The sequence below is a fragment of the Ceratosolen solmsi genome, unplaced genomic scaffold (assembly GCF_000503995.2).
Source record: "Ceratosolen solmsi marchali unplaced genomic scaffold, CerSol_1.0 scaffold15, whole genome shotgun sequence".
Lineage (NCBI taxonomy): Eukaryota > Metazoa > Arthropoda > Insecta > Hymenoptera > Agaonidae > Ceratosolen > Ceratosolen solmsi.
Genome location: NW_011948434.1, coordinates 1,030,429 through 1,050,683, shown reverse-complemented (window position 1 = coordinate 1,050,683; position 20,255 = coordinate 1,030,429). Strand labels below are relative to the sequence as shown.

At 21.6% G+C, this 20,255-nt stretch overlaps 2 protein-coding genes across 4 annotated transcripts; one reads left to right on the top strand and one right to left on the bottom strand.

Moving 5' to 3' along the window:
* Positions 1-447: 447 nt before the first annotated feature.
* On the bottom strand, positions 448-3,288 carry Scsalpha1 (Succinyl-coenzyme A synthetase alpha subunit 1). Its single transcript, XM_011502712.1, has 8 exons — positions 3,270-3,288; positions 3,039-3,151; positions 2,113-2,348; positions 1,605-1,826; positions 1,081-1,185; positions 827-1,006; positions 605-739; positions 448-548 (listed from the first exon to the last, which is right to left on the bottom strand). Exons 2-8 carry the CDS (start codon positions 3,073-3,075, stop codon positions 468-470), a joined length of 996 nt encoding a protein of 331 aa, XP_011501014.1. The 5' UTR covers positions 3,076-3,151; positions 3,270-3,288; the 3' UTR covers positions 448-467.
* On the top strand, positions 3,253-14,925 carry LOC105364709 (uncharacterized). 3 transcript variants are annotated; one of them, XM_011502714.1, is made up of 12 exons: positions 3,253-3,320; positions 10,341-10,534; positions 10,889-11,324; positions 11,726-11,874; positions 11,937-12,064; positions 12,221-12,366; positions 12,436-12,542; positions 12,696-12,831; positions 13,353-13,584; positions 13,897-14,088; positions 14,178-14,260; positions 14,743-14,925. In XM_011502714.1, the coding sequence occupies exons 2-12, from the start codon at positions 10,348-10,350 to the stop codon at positions 14,870-14,872; spliced, it is 1,926 nt and encodes a 641-aa protein (XP_011501016.1). In that variant the 5' UTR covers positions 3,253-3,320; positions 10,341-10,347; the 3' UTR covers positions 14,873-14,925. The 3 variants fall into 3 exon arrangements, with proteins under 3 accessions (XP_011501016.1, XP_011501017.1, XP_011501015.1); XM_011502715.1 differs by lacking the exon at positions 3,253-3,320 and adding an exon at positions 3,780-3,798; XM_011502713.1 differs by lacking the exon at positions 3,253-3,320 and adding an exon at positions 9,315-9,781.
* The last annotated feature ends 5,330 nt before the right edge of the window (positions 14,926-20,255 follow it).

The window sequence follows — 20,255 nt, the reverse complement described above, 5'->3', positions numbered from 1 at the left end:
TGTATGCGTTCGCACAAGCGTTTTATGTTAATAGATACATTTTATTATCCAACATAATTTACAGTAAAATTATATTTTTCATATGTAAACTCTTTCAGCAATACTACATTCAAGATTGGATACGTCTTGATAGATCTTGTAGTTTAATCGCTTTTTATTTAAATCGTCATAAGCTATAACTTATTTAATCAACGATTTTTATAAACAGAATGGAGCATTTCATTCATTATTCTAGTACTGTACATTTATAAAAGTGAAATAAGTTTTGTACAGCTTTCAAAATTAGAAGTCAGTCAGCTGTAAAATTAGAGTAATAATTAGAATATTACTATTCTCTTACCTTTTTTTATCTTTTATATTTTAATTATTTTATTAAAAATTATTTCTATTTAAAATGTTGAAATCAATTATATTTAAATAAATTACAATAATTTATTTTACCATCAAACAAATAAATCATTTGTAATTCAAGCAAGACCACGACGAGTCATTTCTTTTAATAATACATTCCCCATTTGAGCAGGACTCCTTGTTACAATAACGCCAGCCTATAAACAAATAAATATTATTGGATGTACTTATTTTATTTGCATTTAATGCTTACCCTTTCAAGTGCATTAATCTTGTCTTGAGCTCCACCCTTTCCTCCAGATATGATGGCACCAGCATGACCCATTCTTCTACCTGGTGGAGCTGTCATACCAGCAATAAATGATACAACAGGTTTAGCTTTCACTCCCTAATTTATCAATTAAATTTATATACATTAATTGAATATATAAATATAAAATAATTCTTGATGTAACTAAGAAAAAAAACAACTAACAGAGTTATGCTCAGTAAGATATTCTGCTGCCAGTTCTTCAGCACTACCACCTATTTCACCAATCATAATAATGCCTTGACAGGCTGGATCTTGCAAAAATATTTCTAAACAGTCGATAAAATCTGTACCATTAAATGGATCACCTCCAATACCGACACATAACGTTTGACCTAATCCAGTCTAAAAATAATGTATGTCTTAAAAAATATATATGTAAGAAGTATTTATAATAAAAATATGATATTAATTCTCACAAGAGTAGTTTGATTAACAGCCTCATATGTTAACGTTCCAGATCGTGAAACAATACCAATTTTACCTTTTAGATGTATATGCCCTGGCATAATTCCAATTTTGCACTAAAACAAGTATTTAATATTTTATTTCTTTGAATAACAATTTTACATTAATAGTTCAAATATATTACTATTTTCGTAACTATATTGTTTACATCATTTTCATTATATTAAAAATATATTAATAAATTGATTTTAAAGCTGTATAATGAATTATTTTATTCATACATTAAATAGATAAAATCAATGTTTCTTTTATTAAAAATATAAATATTAATTTATAAAGAACATTTTAAATAAATAAAGATATATATATATTTTACAAACTTCGAAAAGGCATACAAAATCTATGTTTAGCTTATTCAAATGAAAAAATGGCCTTAAACAATAGTATTAAACTCAATTATTTTATATTTAAAAATAAATCAATAAATTTATAACAGTAAAATTTTTTCATTTCAAATTCAATTTAATGAACTCACTTGTTCAGGTGCAATGATTCCCGGACAATTAGGACCAATGAGACGAGATTTATTTTGTTCCAATAATCGTCTCTTTACTTTAACCATGTCATGTTGTGGAATTCCTTCTGTAATACACACAATCAAGGGCATTTCAGCATCTAGAGCTTCCATTATTGCTGCAGCAGCTGCTGGAGGTGGTACATAAATTACAGATGCAGTAGCACCAGTTGCAGCTTTTGCCTAATACAATATATTTAAAAAAATGTTTAGCTGATTTTTAAAAATTAGCTGATTATTTATACATTGTATATAATATAATTTTGTAAATGTGTTGTTGAATAAAAGTATTTATAAAAAATATAAATATCTTATTTTGTTAATTTTAATTTAATATATCAAAATATAAAATATTTATTATGAAAATCCATATTTTCCATATATGATGGAATACTATATGTTATATAATTTATCATATTCTATTAATAATTTACAGATATTATTTACATATTGGTTTATTTATAATTACCTCTTGAACATTTTTATACACAGGCTTACCAAGATGTTCAATTCCTGCTTTTTTTGGATTTATTCCACCAACAACTTTTGTACCATAGTCAAGGGCCTGTTGACAATGAAAAGTTCCTTGTTTACCTGTAAAACCTTGACAAATAACTTTGGTTTCAGAATCAATTTTTAGATTTTTTCTAGTTTCTGTATAATTAAATCTAATTTGAGAACGCAACAATCCACCACGAGCTCCAACTAGAACATAAAATAGTGACCTTTATCACTACAAAACATCTAAAGCATCTATGTCATCAATGATGCAGTGAGCTAAAAATAATAAGATTGAAAATTAAATTAAAAAAAGGTAGAAAATAAATATAAAAAGATATAGACTTAACATACGACATTCAAAAAGAGAACATTTTTTATTTAAATTCGAGATCAAGGTCTATTGATTGAAAAGCATCCAATAAGGTTAGGGACAAAACGAATCACTTGTAAACAGACTGATGTAATTATGCTACCACAAAATTAATAATTATCCATAATTTATAAAAGTATTCTATATCTTTTTCAAAAATATATAAAATTCAGTAAAATTGATATGTGATATATTTAAAATAACCGGAATTATTGTGTAAAATATTTAGTAGTTCAATGTTTCTCATATTTTATAAATAAACAAAAACTAGAAAGATATCTTGTATCATACAAACATTCAGTATTAAACAAATAACAAACACGCATTAAAAATGTAAATAAAAGATACTCAAATACGTTAAAAATAAATATATTTATAGAATGATAATAAAAATTTAATTTAAAATTATAAATATATCACTTAAAGTCTGTATAGTTATATTTGATTAAAAATTAAGTTAAATAATACATTGTTGAGTTAGGGACAGAATAAAAGAAAATAAAATAATAAGTATTTCTACTTACTTGAAAATTTCGATAATACCTTAGCAGCGACAGCCATTTTTTAATACTGCTCGTACTCGCTCAGTGGAAAAAAACTTAAATAGTCGAGTTGCGATATTTGGTTAGATCTATTTCTAGTGAAAAGAATATGATTAATTAATGAAGAGCAACCGTTGAAGATTTTCTACCTATGCACGAGATCAACTAGCGGATAATAGATGTTAAAAAGTCTAAAGAAACATAGATAATAACGTTTTATGCAATCGCAGTGCAGCAGACGAAGACCTTCACCTAACTTCATAAGTATATATAGTTGTTCAATATTTCTATCTTCTTTTGTCCTCCTTCTTCTGTTCGCTGCTAAATACGGACTTATTAATAAGTAAAGATGATTGACTAATAATAATTGACGAATAATCAGTAACTTTGTTTATTTAGTTTGTGTATGATGTAAGATGACGGTGATTTTAGTTTTATTTGGTCCATCAAAAAAAAGTAATGTAGGTGAATATAGTGACAACAATCAGTAATTACTTTTGTAATCAGTATTCTGTATTCTATAATAAATCTTTATTTGCCCACAATTATTAGTTATTTATGATACTGCATTTCTTTAATCAAAATGATATAATATTTGTATAAAGTGCTTTTAGATATTAAATACCTATTGAAACATCTGAATATTTGAAATGTTAATTCATTTTGAAATATGTAGATTCAAATTAAATAGTGGTTCGATTTACCAAAAATTAATTTGAAGCAACACATCCAGTCTATAAAAGTAAGAATTAAATATAAATTCTTATATCTCTATAAATCGTTAGTTATCTATCCAAATTTAACTTTTGGGTAAAACAATTAATATTTTTCCTTATATTGGCAAGAATTATATTAATAAAAAAGATTTTGGTTGTATTACATGGTGTAATATATTTAAAAGATGGAGATTTTATATAACAATTAAAGGCGATATACATTAATATTTAAAGAACAGAATCCTTAATAAAAAATAATTATAAATTTTATGATGATAGGGAAAAGTTGAATATTTTTAATTTTTATAATATTTAATTTGAAAATGATTTAATATTTCCAATTGATTTCCAAAAAATAAAAATTAAAAATGAATAATTAAGTGATAAATATATTATAAAATATATCAAGCACATAAATAGGAATAATATATATATATATATATATATATCTTTATTAATAATGAATAAGTAAAACAAGTATCAAAATAGTAGAGAAAAAATATTTGTAGTAAAATATTTCTTAAATAATATTGAATAATAAAAATTATTTAATTCAAATAACATTAAATCGATGATCATTTTGAATTATACATAAGTGTTAACAAAACTGAATTTTCAGAATTTACAAAATAAAGAATTTTTATGATTATATGAAAATGTTTTCAAATATTTTTAAAATATACATTTTAGTAATATTTCTATTATAATTTTAAGTGCAAAAATATATATTTAGTGTTTGAATTCGTAGAGTTATTCATAAGAAATGTTTTAGAATACAATAAATTATATTAATGCAATACATTAATACACAAATATTCAAAGTTAAAATAACACTAATTAAATCAATTTGGAAAATTTAGAAAATTTTGAAATGTATTTCAGTTTATAATACTATTTGATTAGATCACAAAATATCTGGTATATAAAAATATAAATATTTAATTTATAAAAATATTTAATAATAAAAAATAGATTTATTAAGGAATTTGTAAAAAATTGAGAATAAATGAATGCATTCGCAGATATTAAATATTAGTTATGAGGCTTAAAGAAACTGGAATTGAAGACCATTGTCCATAACTTTTTCGAGTACGTTACTTTGTGATCGGTCATTTGCTTCATTATTGTCTGAAATCTTATTAATTTCATTACCTTTGAAACAATATTATAGATACTTTTGTTTTTGCTGTTTTCACGGGTACATTAATTTAACAAATGAACGAATATTCAGATAACAATCAAAATATAAACTATTTTGTATACTATACAAAGCTCGTAAATAATTTATGTCTTGTTAATGTAATTAATTAATAATATGATAATATATTAATAATTATCAAAAGTCTTAAATGGTTGAGTATAAAAATTTATGAACATAGTCAATTACAGATTAATCATTTGTAGAAAATATATATTTTACGAAATTTTATTAAATGATCGTAATAATGTTTTCCTCTTATTAAAACAAATACAATATTTTTTTATGTTAATTAATTTTAAATTTATTTCGGTATAATAACTATTTATAGAAATTCATAATATATTTATTATATATAATTTTAAGTACATGAATAGTCATTTTTATTTAATTATAATACATATATAAATTCGAGGTCCATTACTATAAAGTTTACAAAAAAGTTTCTTGCGTACATGCATTGAAAAATATTTACAGAATTAATAATGCAACTAGTTATGATTATGAAAATATTATTAACTATAACGATCGTTTTTAATTCATAATATTTTTTATTTGGTACATAAATGATATTATTTTGTAAGGTTTATAAGGTAATTGTAAGGTTTTTGCATTTCTATCTGTGTTTCTATTTATTTGATATACAAAGATTTTTAAATATTTATAACAGGTGATTTGTACAACATAAAAAGTTAGTCGTATAATAATATCCACATCAAAAATAACAAAAAATTAATATTCGAAATCAAAGGTTTTATTTATGATGACTTGAATGCATGTGTTGAATCCTGAAATCTTATCTATTTTTCAAAAAATCGCCTCTTTATACCTTGTCTCAATATAATTTACTTTATAATTTAATTATTTTTTTCTGTAAATAAAGGTAACTTGAAAATGTTAACTTGAAAATTCGAATAATTTAATGTACAATTGTTTTTTTCATATTCTAACAAAACTATACCTAGTATAGCATTTACGTATTTTACGCGTAAAATTTGGTAAGTGTATAAATTTTACACGAAAATATATATGTTTTCTATACATATAATTTTGATTAAGACAGATGTCTTAATCTGTGCACAAAGAATGATAAACATAATTTTATTCATAACACAATTTATAGAAAATTTTTAAGTTCCCATATAGAATTAATTAAGTATCATTTAGAAACAATTAATTAAGTAGTATCTTACATTGAGTTTTTATATATAATATATAATGTAATGATGATAATTTAATAATAAAAGCTTGACACTATCAAGCCTGTTAATTCCGGAAATAAATCAATAAATTGTAAAGCCAGTTAGTGAAATTCAGTTTGATTGGAATTTAACAGAAAAATTTTAATTAGTTTTTTCATATATCTTGTAGAAGAAACATAAATATATTAAAATTGTTTTATGAGAGTTTACGTTTTCTCTAAATATTCAAGCTGGTTTATTTTATGAAATAAAAAATAGAATAGGATAGATGACTAATATCTTAATAGTAATGATGTCGGATACAGGTTTTTAATGAATGATAAAGACAATAATGAAATTCAATAACAAATTTATAAAATTGTTATAAGATAATGTATAGATTTATTAATTTCTAATGCAGTGGAATGTGTCCATAATCTTCGTGTATTATTAAACAATAAATAAATTAATGATAAACTTTTTATTCACCTTTTTAACTTTGACATTGGTCTTACTAATTAATTTAGTCAGTCAAATAATTTAAAAATTTTTTATTTTATAGTTTGTAACTCTAAACTAAAGGTGAATCAATAGTGATTATACTAAGTTATAAAGAGGTAGAATTATGGTATGTATATTCATATATATTTTAATATAATAGATGAAGGTAATTGTTTTTAAATTGAGAAAATCAGTAAATATAACTAAATTTTGTTAATTGCATTACTGATTTTAGAATTTTGACAAATGCAATAAAATAATAGTATTATAAATAAAGTTTTTATGGATCATGTATTATTTTACAACTATTATTCTGCGTTCTATACTCTACGGAAATTTGACATAACGTTAAATCTTTAAATTAATTTGATAATAGTCAACATGAAAGTATTAATTTTTCAGCTTTGCAAAAAACAGCAGATATAAAAAGTTTACAATAAATATAGAATTATTTTTAGAGATTCTACTTATTGACAGAGTTATTTTTAGGTATAACATTATAATTTTTTAAAATTGCAGGCGATAATGTAAAGGCAATCTAAAAGAAACCAGTTTTCTATTTGAACCAATACTTTACATAAATGATTTAATAATAATACTTTTAAAATAATTAATTTTTTTTGTAATTTAGGTATAATAATAAGTACCAAAATTATAATTTTCCATTTCACAATGAAAATTCATTATTTTTTAAAAACAAAATTTATAATATGAAAGAGCATGCAAATTTCTAGATTAATCCACTAGATAGCTTTTGAGACATTTTCGGCGCTGACTTTGAAAGTATAATTTTAAGGAAAACATTAAAATTTTATGCACTGTTTATTTATATGTAAGTAAAAAGTATAATTTTAAAACATGTATCAAATCTTTTCTTTTTATAGTTGCTTTTCGAAAATCAATTTATTCTAAATATTCTGTTCTAAATATTCTGATTACTTGTATTTATTTATTTTGTTCTCATTCATAAAATATTTTTAAGAATTGAATCTACAGCTAATTACTATTACAGCTAATCTATTTACTACTCAAATTATTTCTGTTTTTATATTATAACTTATTAGAAATAATATTCATATTATATATTTAAATAAAAGATATTATGAGATGATTTTCGAATAAAATTAACTAACCACTAATATTTAATATAACGGATATTTTAAGTATCGTTCTAAGATAATTTTATTTTAGCACTATTATGGTTTTACTTAATTTTACTAAATTTAAAATTTCAAAATTAAATAACTACTAACACTAAAAAAATGGATTTTTAATTATCGTTTTAAGATAATTTTATTGTAGGACTATCATGGTTTTATTTAATTTTATCTAATTTAAAATTTTTTCTAATATGAATATTTTTTTGGGTTAGTTCGATAAATTAATGGTACATAATCTTCAATATTAGAATTAATTATTTATTATGTTATATTGCATACCAAATTCCTAAAGTGTTAAAATTTTTCATTAAATTCATTCGTTCATGGGATAAATTTCATATCCATCAAATTATTTTTATTTTATGTAATTTATTCTTCTATATTTAATTTAAAAAACAAATTCATTAAAAAAGTCAAAAAAATTTTATTCTAATAATAAATAATAACATTAAATAATATTTACAATAATACACAATTTTCGTAAGTATATATATATATATATATATTTAGGTAAAACAATTACTATTTATTTTATACTATCTAAAAATATATTAAAAAAATTTTCAAAATTTTAACGGAATATAAAAAAATTGTAAAGTAATATTTTTAATTATTAAAGTTAAGAATATTTAGATAGATAGAATAATATTTAGAAAAAAATAGTAAAAATTCAGGTAAACATGGTCAACTAATTATAAACTTCAATGATTATAATATGTTTATATTATAATCTAAAGATGATTATTTAATTAAAATCCTATATTATCTTTATGTTTTACATAATCTATAGATTTTATATATAATAAAACATAATTTACATATTTTCATTTAAAAATGTTAAGGAACACAAATTGTTTCTTTTTTAAATTAAAAACAATAACTGAATGAAGAATGCCAGTTAAATAGTGACGTATATATATAAGCAGTATATTCTAAAATTTTAGCTAAGTATTATGTTTGTAATATATTTTTTTATCATTTTTTGTAATTTTTTTGTATTTCTTTGGAATTATAATTTGCTTTTGCTTCCACTTTAGTATTACCTTTTCTTTCTGTTACGTTCACGTTCTGGCTTTTACTTTCTCCATTTGCATATATAGGCTTATAATGTTGGTTCTGCATTTCAACTTTTCCCGTCACTTCGTATCTTTCCGTCTAATTAGACAACCCAATTAAGTAAACAGCGAAGAGTTTGATTTCAACTTTGGGACAGTAATAGTGATCATACTGTATCGTTATATCTAAGCTAAGCATCTAAGTGTTTTTTTTTAGGTATCATTTTCTTTTCTTTGTCGTTAGGCAAATACAATTAAATTATTTTTATTCGCTTACATCATTTTTTATGAATATGCCGAAAAATAGTGTACCGAGCTATATAAAAAATTACACATATATTCTTGGAGACCTCTATAGTTATATTTTTTGTAAGTTCGGACAGCTGCGCCGATAAATATATAAAAAGAAGAAAAGAAAAAGATAGGTAGAGGGAGAGATAAAGAGAGAAAGAAAGAAAGAAATTAATTTTGCAAGAGTACGAGACGTCTTTGATTCGAAAATCAGAATTTCAACCACAAACATTACATTTAGCGTATACTAAACGTTGGATGTACCTTTTCTTCCTTCTTGTTTTTTCGTGTCTCTTCACTTCTACTGATTCCCGGCAGTCCGAAAAAAATGACGTGGTGAAGAAATTACCATTGCCTTATTTTGGGAAATAGAGAATGTAAAGCGCGCGCGCGCACTATTTCCTTATTTTAATTTGCTCGTTTTGATAATTTGTATTACGATTACATTTAAATTGTATTGCATTTCAATGAGCTCTTTATTGTAATGTAGCCTGTATACAGATTTTTGCTTTTGTGGGCTCAGGTAGTTTTTTTTTCATAGCTCCAGCTGGTTTCCTATGGTCATTATTTTATTTAGTGTCTATTTTGTATTTTCAATACGCTGAATTTACCAAACTATACATGTGAGTCAATCATTTTTATAAATTATTTCATTCACAGTATATAATTTTTATGTACGTTGAAGTTGCCTTTGAATAATTTAATAATGTATTTTATTTTGAATTTTGTACAAATCTTTATAGACTTAATTTTTATTGTATTTGATATTTATGAGAGTATTATACTCAAATCTGCAATATAAATTTTATAAATACACTAGTTGGCAGAATTATTATTTTTATTTTTTACCAAATGTAAATAATTTTCATTTTGTTGAAGTTTAGAATTTAAATCTTGTATGGTATTTTATAAAAATTGGCTTAATGTTGATTTATTATGAATTTTTTTATATATTAATAATAACTGACTTTTAAAACAGAAATAGTACAAAAAACGTTTCAATGATTTTGTTTTAATTTGAACTATTTTAATTATTTTAATATTTAACACTTATTGACTATCTTACAATTATTGGAAAAATGCTCATCAAATTTTTATATTCTTTTTATTTTAATAAAACAATATTAACAGTATATATCCTTACTTATTATAAGTAAATATTACCAATTTTCTATTGTATAGAATAAGAATGGATGAAGGAGAAAAATCAAAGAATACATGGTCAAAAGAAAAAGTTGAATCTTCTAACGATCTATTTAATGGTGAAGCTACAGCAGGTTCTTTGGATGTAGTCAATGTAACATCTTTGGCAGATATCTTTGATACTGCATTTACATCAACAGCTGATCCAGCTTCACATTCTCGATATCCCTCAGGTGGTATATTTTGTAAATACATTTTAATTTTAAGCAGAAGTTTTTATTGGATTTTTATTTATAATTTATATAAATTGGAAATCAAGACGGTATATGAATACTAATTATAAATACTTGTATTATTTTATAATTTTATAATATATATATATAAATTATAAATCTTTTTCTTAGGATTGCTCAATTGATGTTTTTAAACTTTTTATTTAAATAATGTAAATAAAAAATAATGTTAAATATATTTTTTTAACATTATTAAAAATCATTTAAAATTTAATTAGCTGACAGTGATTTTGGAAAGATTTTTATTAATAATATTTTTAATAGAAAAATTATAACTTCTTGTAAAAAATATAGGAAATGAAATGGACTATGAGCATTTATTTGCTGATAGTGATATTGAAGAAACAGACGTAACTACTGCAGTATCATATCCTTGTCATTCTCATCGACACTTACAAGCTGCAAATGATTATGTGTGTAGTCATTATGTTCCTACATCAATTGTAAATTCTGCAAATTATGGTTTGACAGAATCAATAAATTGTAATATGTGTCAAAGTAGACAAGAGAAAACTACAAAAAAGGCCTCTGCAGTTTCAAAGACTGAAAGTACACAAGAAGGAGTGTATGTAAATGGTTATAGACATCAGACATTATGTTTAGACGCATATACAAAATATGAAAGGAAATGTGCAAAATTAAAACGTGCAAGAATATCTACTGAATCACCAGCTGATAGCTGCAGCATAGCAGGACCATCTAGATTAATAGATCATCCTGTTGGTTATAGGTTAGAATTTCATTTATGGAAATTTTAGTTTTTTAAAAATTTCAATTAATCAACAAAAATTTATTTACTTTTTTAATACTTACAATAGTCCTCAAAAAAGTTGTTTAATTAAAAAAATCGAAGATATATAAAATACCCTTTTTATAATTACATTAAACAAAATAATTAATATTATATATTATAAAATATTAATGATAATTAAGAGTATAAAAATTTCATGTATCCAAATTTTGAACTAGAATGACTTCATTCATTTATGTAAGTTAAATACATATTTAGTACTTGCATAATCAATAAAATATAAAATAATAACTGTGTATAGATATCAATATCATAATTAATTAATATTTTCTTTTTAATGTATCAAATTATTAATTAATATATATTTCTTGCATTTTCAGCATAAGTGAATCAGAGAATCCTGATGAAGATTCTTCAAATTCAGAAATTCATAACATTACTAATAATAAAATTACAAAAACAGCATTGTTTACACCTACTCAATCAACTATGATGAATTCTCAAGATATGCATCCTAATGAAACATCAAGTATTTATAAAATTTCCAAATGTTTAATATAATTATTAAATAATTCTTTATAAATTTAATAGGAACAGATGGAGCTCCAACATCTTCAGATATTCATATTGAGTGGTCTTCTAGTGATAGTAGTGAAAATGAAGATGAAGATAGTTCGGTTGAAGTAGTTGGTACAGTCAATTGTACTGATAAGATAAATGTTTGTATTTTTATATTAATAATTTTCATTAAAAAGATTTGCTTAATCCTTGGTACATTAAATAATTTATTTTATTACATGTTATTATGTGTTTTAACATCACTGGTAGTATAAAAAATAAATAAATTTATACTATTAATTCATTTTTGTACTTAGTCAAATGCATCAACTCAAGATGTACAGAACGTAGAACAAAGTCAACCTGTTGCTGTAGTAGATTTAACAACAGAATCAGATGATGAGCATACTGAAAGCAATTCGGTACATGAATCAAATCCATCACCTACAAATGCTCGACTTAGGTATAATATACTGTATAATTATTTTAAAATAAAAATAATTAAGGTATAGTGTAATATAAATTTATTTAGAACTAGGAGGCATTGTATACATCATGATTGGATGTCAAGTTTGACATCTTCTCGACATGATCATCAGCATCGGTTACGAAATGATCCAAGTTACATGATGGATATTGGTAAAATAAAAATTTACAATACATTATAATTAAATAAGAAATAATGCAATATACTATTTAATAAATCTTAATGATTAGATATTAGTAACCTTAACTATTATGTTCTGTAAGCAAATTTTTGAAAACATAGAATCTTAATTTAATTAATTTTAGTATCAAGAATGCATAGAATGCCTCCAACAATGGAAAGGCTATGGATGATACAACAACGAATACAAGAGCAACATCGTCAATATCAGCATATGCGTCAAGATAGTCGATATTCAAGAAGAATGTATGGACCTCATAGGTAAGAAAATACTTTTTTTTTAAACTGTACATATAATTTGACTATATAGCTAAATCATATTAAATGTTTATGTACAAATTTTTTTTTGAAATTAAAATTTGATCGAAGTTTTATTAGTACTTCATTTTAAGCATTAATAGAAGATGGTTAATACTTATAGATAATCCATTTATTTGATTGAAGTTTTTTAATTGTTGAAATTATAATTTCTTTCTTACTGAAAATATAATTCGATTATTTAAATATTATTAAATCAATCTCCATAAAATATATGTAATAAAATAAAAATTTATTATAATTTAAATAATGTGATAATATACAGAATTATTAAATTATCAGTAAGGTTACATAGATTAATTCAAATGAATATATATAAATAAATACTATATAATATATCATAATTATTAAATTTATATTTAATAATTAATATATAATGTACACATAATAAATTTTTGCCGTATTTATTGATAAAGAAATTTAATTTGATTCACATTTTAGATTACCTTGTATAAACATTTCAGATTCATACCACCAAATACAAATATCAGTGAAACTGGTCACTCTACTTGTAGTATAAATTGTTGCAATCATTTGAACCCAGCATGTGCAAGAAGAGATAATACCTATTTTCGATTACCTTATCCAGCATTAACAACTGCAATACTGCCACCACCACAACAACCAATGGTTTACAGTCATCCAGAAAGTGGATCTACTAGGAATTCTCCTAATTTTGGAATAACGCCTGTTGTGGTATAAATGAATTATATTTGTTCTTAACTTTAATTAAAAACAATTAATTTTATAATCTTTTAACAAAAAAAGAGATTTTTAATAAACTAATTTTTAATATAAATAAACTTTTAGGTTTATATAAAAAATCGATTAAGTTTTATAAATATTTAATTATAAAAATTTAATTCGTTTATTTATTTTATAAACGCCTATATTCAAATGGATTAAATAATTAAACATTTAATGTTTCAATAATATCCATATAAAATAGAGTCCTAATCATTAGATTGATTCAATTTTTTATTAATTAAATAAATTTTTTTATTGTAGCCGAATCAAACGCCACACGAGTTTCCCTATTATTCTTATCATCCAATGTCACATGCAACTCAAAATCAATTATTTTCCCCGCGTTCTGAAACATATATACACATTGCTGATTTTAGACACATAGTGTGTGCACGAGGTGGAGCTACACAAGATTCAATTGAAAGTCATACATTCCCACACAAATATAAAAGAGTATGATTTTTTTATGTTGTATTTATATATAAAATTTTATCTGCACAACAATATTATTAAATATATAAATAATAAATAAATTGTGTTAGGTAAAAGATGTAGAAAATAAAGAAGATGCTATTGAAAAATGTACTATATGTCTTTCTGAATTTGAAGAAAACGAAAATGTTCGGTAAGTTATAAAAATTGAATTTTTATCTTATAAAAATAAAATATATCTATTTAATGAATAAGGTAGATTTAATAATTATTTTAAATCCTTGTGAAAGTAACTTATTGTGTTATTATTTTATATTTTCAATTAAATATAAATATATGAAAGTAGAGTTTTTTTTAACAAGAGTATTTTAGTTTAATATACAATGAAAATAATATAATATATAATATATATGAATAATGAAAATAAGTTTTTTACTTATTTATAAATGATAATACTCCTTTATTATAGTTACTTTAATTATATATTATTTTCCAAAAAATTTGATATCAACAATTTTAATATAAAAAATAATGACCATAATTAAACGTAATTCAATTTATTTACAAAATTTTGTTTCATAAAATTGTATTTTATAGTAATTACATAAATTGTAAATAATTGTATATCCTTATTATTAAATTATTTTCTAATGAAGCTTAATTTTTTCATTACAGAAGGCTCCCATGTATGCATTTATTCCACATAGATTGTGTTGATCAATGGTTGTGTACTAACAGTTGTTGCCCCATTTGTCGTGTAGATATTGAAACGTACGTTGATAAAGAGCTTTCACTTCTCACATGAATTTTAAATTATTAAAAATTCATTTTAGTTATATGACATTATTTTAAAAATATACTTGTTTATATATGTTAATTGTGAATGACTGAAATATTTTTTAAATACATTAAAAAAAAATCAAAATAAAATAGACAAACAAAAGCAAATTTTTATCATATTGCTTTTTGAAAAAGAAAAGATAAATATGTTTTAAAACATTAAAATCATTTATATGCAAAATCCATATTTTTTTAAGTTGATTACATGTAGTATAAATTATATGTAACTTTCTGGTAAAAGGTTGTGCAGTTTTTCAAGTGCACTTTATTTCAAATGAATAAATAAATATGGTGCTACACAAATTAAAAAAAATTACTATTGGCTCTATTAGGTAACTGAGCTGTGCTAAGCTACTTATAATAAATATTTTTTCTAAACTAAGCATTGTAGCATAATGAACAAGAAATAAATAATGAAAGCATGAAACTGATAACTTTACATCTAAATTACCTATAATATGAAAGATAAAGTATAGCATCGTAATAATAATATAATAAAGATAATTTAAAAAAAAATCAATTATCAAATATAGGATTTTATCAACACTCTTAATAAGTTTAATATTTCATTTTTATAGTTATTTTACACATTTTCATTTCTATATGAGCAATTTAAGAAAAACACAAGGTAAAATTTGATATTAATTTATTGATAAGCAATAGTCATTAAATTATTGGTATTAAAACTTTCTACGCTGTTTATACCAATATGATAAATTGTTATGCTATACTTAAGAAACTATTACCAAAAGAATGTTAAATTTTACTGCTATTAACTATATCAAAACCGAGCAACTTCTGATTGAATATCACATTTTTTATTATGAAGATGATTGTTAGTTTTTTAAAAGCAAAAATATTTATTTATAGCAACGTTTATAATCACAAAGAGAATCCTTTTTTTCGATAAAAGGTTTTTTGTGAGTAGTAAATTGATTTATTTCCCGCCCCTCTTTCTGCCAAAACTGAGCTTAAAATTAATCGATTTAAGCAGGAAGGTTTTTTTAATACCAAACTATGACGATTAATTTGAAAACGAGATATGAATGCTGTCTTTAATTATATCTCTAATTTTGTGGATAAGAATGAAAATTATATATAAACCTGATTGTATAAAACTAAAAAATAAATATAATTAAAATAATAAATACTATATTTATTTTTATGCCTATAATCATATATTTTTAAAATTAAATATTTTTTTTAATATTAAATCATTTCATATGAAAAAGATTTAATTTCAATTAATATTTTTATTTTTGAGATAATTCGTATAAAATGTTAAAATTAATTTATTTTATAGGGTGAGTGTAATTACAAGATTTTTTAAATTATAATTACAACAAATAAGTAATCTCAAGCATAATTTAATTCGAGATGAATAAATAAATTTTTAATAGTTTTTCTTAAATATTTAAATTATGACACTATTATTCGTTTAAATTAATTTAAATTGATTATAGCTATTTATTTTTAAAAGAACAAAATTAAAAATCGAATAAAAATTGTATATATATTTTTTATTCTCGAGTATAAAATATATTAGAAATTGACCCTTTGTGTATGTGTATGTGTATCAATCTAGTAAATTACATCTAAACATATCTATAAATAAAAATATAAAAAATAATAAAACAATTAACAATTATTGTTCTGAATATTTTAATAAATATATCGAAAATTATGATGTAAAGTTAATTTCTATTAGTAACTATATTTCTTCTTATTTGTTACCTCTCAATATTTAAAAATTAATTACTGTTTTTGATAATTGATTTTTGGTGTGTAATAGTATTTAGTAAATTATTAAAATCATACATATAAGATGCAAACTTTTAAATAATTTTTTTATTATAGAAAGATCCTTCTATTTAGCTTTATTTAATGAAGCATAATGCAATCTATTATTTATTGATTAATTTTGTTTTAGAAATTTAGAGTATAAGCATAGTTTTTGTCTTGATAATTTTATATTATTTTATCATATTATATTTTATTTTAATAATATTTAATATTTAGTAATCTCTGAATTTGTAAAAGTAAAATATATATATTAATCAAGAGTCGAATTCCGATTTTTTATTTTATTCCGATTTTAGGTCATAATTATCTTTTCCATACAAATAGTATTTGAAATAGTTTCAAACATTTTAGAATTATGCATACTATCCGTTTGTTTTGAACATTTGAGTAAATGCGGCGTAAGTTTCATTAGCTAAAGTGTATTAAAATTTCAAAACTACTCGTTCAAAACAATCAAACCAAGAATACAAATATACTGCAAGAAAATTAGAAAAGCGTATGCGGTAAAAGTGTGTGCATAAACGTCAAGTACTAAAATATTAAAAAATTACGGATTTCACACTTAATATAAATATTCGTTTGATTATTACGTAAAGAGCACTATGTTTAATAGAAAATGAGTATTTAAAAATAGTTCTAACTTTTTATTAAGTTTTATAAAGAATTTAACTTTTTATGAAATTAATACAATTTCGCACTATTAAAATATTATATGAATATAAAAATTCGAACTTATTCAGTAATTAATAAATTGTTTTTAAACATTAATATTGACGTAATATTTGCCAAGAAACTGTATAATATTTGATGGACAATATTTACAAATAGAAAATGTTGCATATATAATTTTAATATGAAATTTTATTAAATATTTTGTATTTATTTTAAATTAATAAAAATTAAAAATTGGATAACTATTCACTGATATAAAAAATATGTATATTAATATAATATTAATTATAGACATTAAATTAAACTTAGTAGTCATGTTTAAATTATATAAAAGGAAAAGGTCGAAAAATAGAAAAATATTAACCATATTTAATAATTGATTTTACTGTAAGGTTATTTAAACATGTAAAAAATTGTTGAATTTAGTTCTTATTAAAATTCTGTAATATAATATAAACTTTTTACTGAATTCTGTCAAATTGCGATAGACAAAAGATAAAGGAAGAACTAATAAAAGTTTACCTTAGAAATAAAATCAATTTGCTTTTTAAATATATTAATGCGTTCAAAATTATAAATTATTTTTTTGTAAATTATGTGTATATGTGCATATGTATGTATATATACTTATTTATTATGAAAAGAATATATATATATATATATATATATATATATATATATAATAAAAAATTTTATTTAATGAAAAATATTGAATATGCCTAAATTACAAAAGAGTTAAATGTAAATAATTATTATATTTAATTATTTAGAATTGGTATTTTCTTCATTTCTTTCTTTTTTAGAATTTTCGAATTCAAATTTTCCGCTTTATATTATTAATTATTTATAAGAAAAAATACGAATTTATGTACAATTATGTAAAATTATTGATGACGTTATTTTTATGACGACAATAAATGCGTTTCATTAAATTTATTTGTAAAAATGAGCTTTATCAGACATATATATTAAAATTTATCAAAAGTGATAAAATAAATTTACTAAGAAATCGCGTAATATGACTGATGATTGAAAAAATTTATATAGAAAAAATCAGTATATCTTAAGATGTATGAAATACTGCAATCATTTTAGAAATACAATACTCTAATATTGTTTTCGAAGATAAGTCAAAAGATAAATGATTCCTATTTAATTAACAATTTAACTTTTCTGATATAATGATAATATTGAGAAAATCAATAATTTTCCTTGCATTTTAATTGAAATAACTGTGACTATTACTGTATATTAGGATTGTTTTATTATTAATTTCAGTGAAAAATCTTTGATTGCTTCTTATGCTAATATAATAATTCAAATATTATCGTTTTTTTACTTTATTTACTAAGATTTTGGAAAACAAATCTATCATAAAGTATTATATGAAAATTATAAAATTTTTGTATTTATAAGTTTATAAAGCAATATATGTAAAAAACAATAGTGATTGTTTATCTTACTAACACTGGTGTTATATATTAGTATAATATATATATAATATATATATAATATATAATATAATATACAGACTATAAAATCAATTATTTAATTAAATATTAATTATTGAAAATTAAAACTGAAGTTACAAATTTACCTCTAAATTAGTTATATTTTATTTTAATAAAAAGACGTATTTTAAATTTTATTTCGGGCTTATTTTTATATTGCTATTTTTAATATTAGTCATATATAAGGATAAATTTTATATGGAGTTGTCTTTACACTAGTTGTACATCTTGAACATACGGAAGTAAATCATGTAAAACAATTGTATTTATTTTTGAGCCTACTATTTTTTAAGTGTGCTAGAATTATTTTATTTTTGGACAGAAAACCTAGTTTGCAATTAATAAAGCGATATGATTTTTCTATTCCATTAAAATTTCATTTAAGACGCTATAATAGTCAAGCGTAATAATTAAAATTATATAGTTGTAGAAATTTAATTGTTTGAAATTTAATACAATAAAAATAAACATACTATCAATATACTAATTGTTTAGAAATGATAATAGTTTTTAAACAACTTCTTTAATAGATCACGTGATATTTTCAAAATATTTATTGATATTTTTTATAAATTTATTTAAATTCAATACAATATCTGTAATTTTTATATGGACTATTAAACTATTTTTTTAAATATTCGATTTAATCAATATAGATATAAATGGAGTAACATTTTATGAATATAATTAAATATAGTACAGTAGTAAAGCAATAAAAATTATAAATTAGGAAATATAAATATAAGATTTCATTGATTAAAGGTTTTAAAACTTTGTTGTTCATTTTTCACAATATATTTTTTTTTATTTGTTGCATATATTCAAGTTCCAAAAATCAATAAAATAAAAGTAGTGTTTGTGGTAAGTTTTCGTTACTCAAATACCTATAAATAAAATTAAGTTGTATTTTATTTTTATGGTTTTCTGTCTAAAATTGATAAATAATTAATAAAATAATAAAAATTGATAAATACAGTAACTTCAAATGATTTCATTAGAATTGTAATAGTCAAAATTTAATTATTTTTCAAGTTAGTATCTCATCGATTGAAAATATTTCTACAGTTTATTAAACGATAGATGATTAAAAATCTTAAATTCTATATTAACAGAGAATATAATTCAATAAAAATATACTTTTTTTAAGTTAGTTAATCGTTAAAAGTTAATAATTTACATTAAAGAATAATATTTATATTACTAATAATTTTTTTATAAAAATAATAAAAATTTTCTATTTTTAATGATTATATATTAGTCTGAAGTGAATATAATAATTTTTACATTTCTGTAAGAACGTTTTTATTATCATTGAAATACGGAAACAACTGCAAGGTATATAAAATCAATATTAATTATTCT